The following is a 4,194-nucleotide window of genomic DNA, read 5'->3' on the forward strand; positions in this document are numbered from 1 at the left end:
AACAAAACTAAATGAATCTACATGCTAGGGAGTACTCAACATAGCCTACCCTGGAGAGTAATGTACTCTTGGTGGCTCGTACCACTGTGGCCCCACATATTCGATTACTTATTCCATCAGTCAATATCCATCAGTCAATATCTCCCTGACAGATTGTGGGCCGTCTGTACACTTTATTCTCCTGTTCACGCTGGCCTCAATGGCGTCCAGCTCTTTAGAATGGTGTCATACTGGCGTGTGTACCCACCCACCATTGCGTCCTAGGCTTCCAGTGCCCCCCCCCCCCCCCCACACACCTCCCAACCCCCCTCCAGTGGACAGCTAGGCCTGGTCATACATGTGGAGGGCCTCCTCGAGCTTGCCGGTGATCCTCTGGAAGAAGCCGATCTGCTGCTGCAGGTAGTGCTGCATTTGGCCCTTGAAGTCGCGCACGCGCGTGCGGTGGAAGTGCTGGATCTCGGCCAGCGTGGCACAGGAGATGATGTTGCAGCGTTCGCTCACGCCGCCGTCCGCCGTGCCGTGCTGGCACTCCTTCACCTTGGTAAGTGCTCCTGAGGGATGGCCGGGGAAAAGTGGCAGGGTGGGGGGAAAAGAAATGGGATTAGAATGTGGCTCTGTATATGGTAATTTGGAAACCCCTCTTCACTCTGATCGTGAGATTGAATGAATGGGCCAATTTGTCCACACACTAGATCACACGCACCCAAACTCATCAGTTCACCATTACATGTGACCTTTCCTCAGACGTGCATTCAGAAACCCAGTTGGTCATTTTACAAATATGTCACATTACACACGACAGTTATATACTGTACTTTTCCATGAAAGCAGGTTTGTATGCATTTATGTCTTGCTCTTGCTCTGCCTGGAAATTGTGCTGAACAGGCCCTGTGACCCGCTTAAGGCATGTATAAATGCAACTCCAGAGCCTTAAAGCCCATGATTTACAGCTTACCAACCTTAGGTATTCAGGCTAAACAGCACTCCAAGACACAACTTGCACTAAAGCATAGGGAAGTCATTGGGAAGCTAGTGTTCAGTTCTATTAGTAGTTACAAAATGTGCCCTTGTCGTTGTCTGTTTGCAAACATTTGTTCCTCTAAGGTTTAGTTGTTTCAATGCAGCAGTTCTTCACAGCCCAGCCAAAAGCATGTCACTAGTTAGATATAAAATTGTTTACTTGAGATAGTGAATAATCCGACTCTAAGACATCATACAGCTTGGAAAAGTTCTACGGACAGAGTATATGTTCTATAACAACAGTACAATAACTGCACAAGATTGTGGACAGGGCATCCATACAACGGTGTTTGAGATATAGGCAGAGGAAATCTGGAAGGACTGAGGAGTCTACCTCCCCCTCCCCTGAGGAGAGGAATTTGACACTGGGCTAGCTCCATTCCACACTGGATGCCACATGTCTCCACGGCAACACAGGAAAGCCTGGCCCAGCACCCTCTTTCTCCAAAGGACAGATCACCAGCCCCCCACCCCCTACCCCCTGCCACTTCAACTTCTGTTTCATTCTGTGTCTGAGAAGCTCAATCATTTTAATTGCTATGTCCCAGAGTTACTTTATTGGGATGTATTATGACTACAGCTTTGGTCAGAAAGCTTAATTACATAGTAACGTCACTTTTCATTCACAATTTTACAACATGCAACACATGCGTATCTAACAACATGCTCACAGATCAAACAAACCCTGAGTCTTGTATCATGGCCGGCTTCAAACCAGCATACTGTATCTGAGGTTTCATTACGAGAGATAAAAACACAGGCCAACCTTTCTGGACATGGATGATGTCAGGGAAGTTGGTGAGGTGTCCTTGATAAATGGCTAAAAGGTCTGAGATAGGGTCAATATCCTGACGAGGCTGGTCTGCAAAATAGTCTCCAATGGTCTCATAAGCCTCGCCTGTGAATGCAATGGCTTGATTCAGAGGCACAGAATAAGGCTGCTGGTCCAGTTCAAATGCTTGACCGAGCAGTCGGAAAGACTGGCCAACTCTTTGGTACTCCTTTTTGAACCCAGTGATCTGTTTCCTAGCAAATTCGTTGATGGTGACGTTGACCTGGATGAGGTTTTCATCCATCTTTTTGGTGAACGACTTGAACACCTCCACCTTGCTCTCCACCTCCTGCAGATCAAGGGGCGCTGCGGGCGGACTGATGGTGAGGAAGAAGTTGGCACCAACCATGTCGTCTTTCTCTGCCTTTCTTTTGCCTTGCTTCCAGGCCTTTTCGTCCGTGCTGCTGCAGGTGAGGAAATGCTGGAAGACATCACACCGGGACAAGACTGGGTGACTCGTCATGTGATTCATCCACCATATGAGGCCTTTCCGCCGCTTTGAAATGAAGTCCTCCTCAAACCGGCCTGTGGCTTGCTTCTCGGGCAGATGAGGGACTGAGATGACAGGAAACTTTTCGACCAGTCGTGCATACAGCCAGTCAAAGTGTTTATACCTCCTCTGTACCTGGCTTTGAGTGTGGTTTGGAGTGAGCTTGTAAGACATATAACTTTTCATTCCTTTAAATTTGGTCTGCTTTGTGGGGTCATCGATGGAGCATCCAAAGGGGTAAGGGTTCTCTTGCCACTCTGGGCCACAATCTCCCATGACAACAAAGATCTTGTCACCATCTTTGACAAATCCAGCTGCTTCACCCAATAGGAATGCCTCTCCACCAGATTTCACAAAAGTTGAAAATCTGTTGAGATTTCTTCCCACCGTTGCAGAGCCTTTTTGCTGATGCGACCGCGGAGAGGTATTTATTGAGTACCCAGACTGTCCATCTTTATTCTGGCTACTGGATGGTTCATCTGCCACTGTTGAGCTGTCATCCCAGTCATCATCCCAATCGTCGTCGCTTCCTTGACTTGTTTGATAACTGTGCCTCTGATGTACTTGTGCAGGGTAAGCAGAATGAGTGGGGGTGGAAGTTTTCGGGACTTCCACGGGGTGACTTTCGTGGCTACTTGTGGAATGGTTTCCATAATACCCATCTCCAGATGTGCCGTTGTTGTTCTGCGAAATATTTGCGTCGAGATGACTATTCAGAATTTCCACGTATGAGGCTGGGAAAAGTCCGGTCTCCCCCCTGCCATTCGTTCCCTCTAACCATCCTTCGATTACTTCTTCGCTGTATAAAGTTAAAAGTTCATTTTCTCGTACTGATATCTCCCCTGGGTTTTCGGCATTGAAATCATACAACGCTTTCGCTCTGAGCGCCATAATATAAGCCGCAGACGGGCAGAACCGTGGCGAACAGGCTCTGAACAACACTCGTAACAGTACCTTACAACCCACGTACCATACAGCGTATTCCGCTTCGTGTAAGTTGTTTTTTGTCCTCTTTGCTGTCAATGGAGTGAAGAAAGTCAGCCAAAAATGAATTATTCAAATCCTTATGAAGTTTGGGGTATGTCCAAAGAATTTTGCTGAGGCCAGGCGTTCGGACTCGAGTTCCAGATGCTTCGGAACGGCAACAGTATCAGTCATACGTATTCTAACTAGCCCGACAAATCGTGGGTGGAGCCAATCGGAACAATTAAACTGAGAATAGGCCTACTCTTTTTTTCTGGACAGAAGTGACATTTTGATGTACAGGGAAATGCATGATGTCCCTCATACGTTTTATTGAATAGGTTTTGTGCAAAACAAGAGTATTAATATGGCCTGACCATAAAACGTGATGCAAAACCTCTGGTTTCACTGTCAGGCAGGTCAAAAAGGCATGAGTTATACTGGAATTTTGCTATTTGGAGTGGGCATCTGTTTTACTCTGGAGATGCAATAGCCTAAATGGTGTATGTCAAAGGTCAGTTGTGTGTCAGTAAAATATGGGCAAATAGAGGCCTATAGGCCTATATAAAAAAATCTACAGTAGGCTAGGCCTAATATGTGTCTTAGTTTACCATCTTATTAGATCTGTGTGCCTCTTTAAATGTCTCTCAGTGTCAGTTTAGTTTGCAGTTAATACACTAAATCTAGCCTACTAAATATGCGATCAGTTTTGTTGTGACTATAGGCCTACAACCAGTCTGACTTACTAAACTAATTTGATTTAGCGGATCAATTGACTAAGGGCCATTCTGTGATTGTGTAATGAGTCCTTGAGTGTTAAAGTGTATCAATTAACAATGGTTAAAGCAAACTACCAACAATGGTAGCAGACTACCATTCCATGTTATGT

At 46.1% G+C, this 4,194-nt stretch overlaps 1 protein-coding gene across 1 annotated transcript; it reads right to left on the reverse strand.

The window, feature by feature from the left end:
• Positions 1 to 320: 320 nt before the first annotated feature.
• snx18b (sorting nexin 18b) lies at positions 321 to 3,482 on the reverse strand. The gene is made up of 2 exons (XM_062554476.1): positions 1,787 to 3,482; positions 321 to 551 (listed from the first exon to the last, which is right to left on the reverse strand). Exons 1-2 carry the CDS (start codon positions 3,231 to 3,233, stop codon positions 322 to 324), a joined length of 1,677 nt encoding a protein of 558 aa, XP_062410460.1. The 5' UTR covers positions 3,234 to 3,482; the 3' UTR covers position 321.
• Positions 3,483 to 4,194: the final 712 nt, after the last annotated feature.

The sequence above is a fragment of the Sardina pilchardus genome, chromosome 14 (genome assembly GCF_963854185.1).
Source record: "Sardina pilchardus chromosome 14, fSarPil1.1, whole genome shotgun sequence".
NCBI lineage: Eukaryota > Metazoa > Chordata > Actinopteri > Clupeiformes > Clupeidae > Sardina > Sardina pilchardus.

Excerpts from the sequence above, each read along its gene's own strand:
- snx18b (XM_062554476.1), bottom strand. The coding sequence starts at position 3,233 with ATGGCGCTCAGAGCGAAAGCGTTGTATGATTTCAATGCCGAAAACCCA. Across the intron at positions 552-1,786 it reads CATCATCCATGTCCAGAAAG|GAGCACTTACCAAGGTGAAG; the intron begins GTTGGCCTGTGT and ends GCCATCCCTCAG.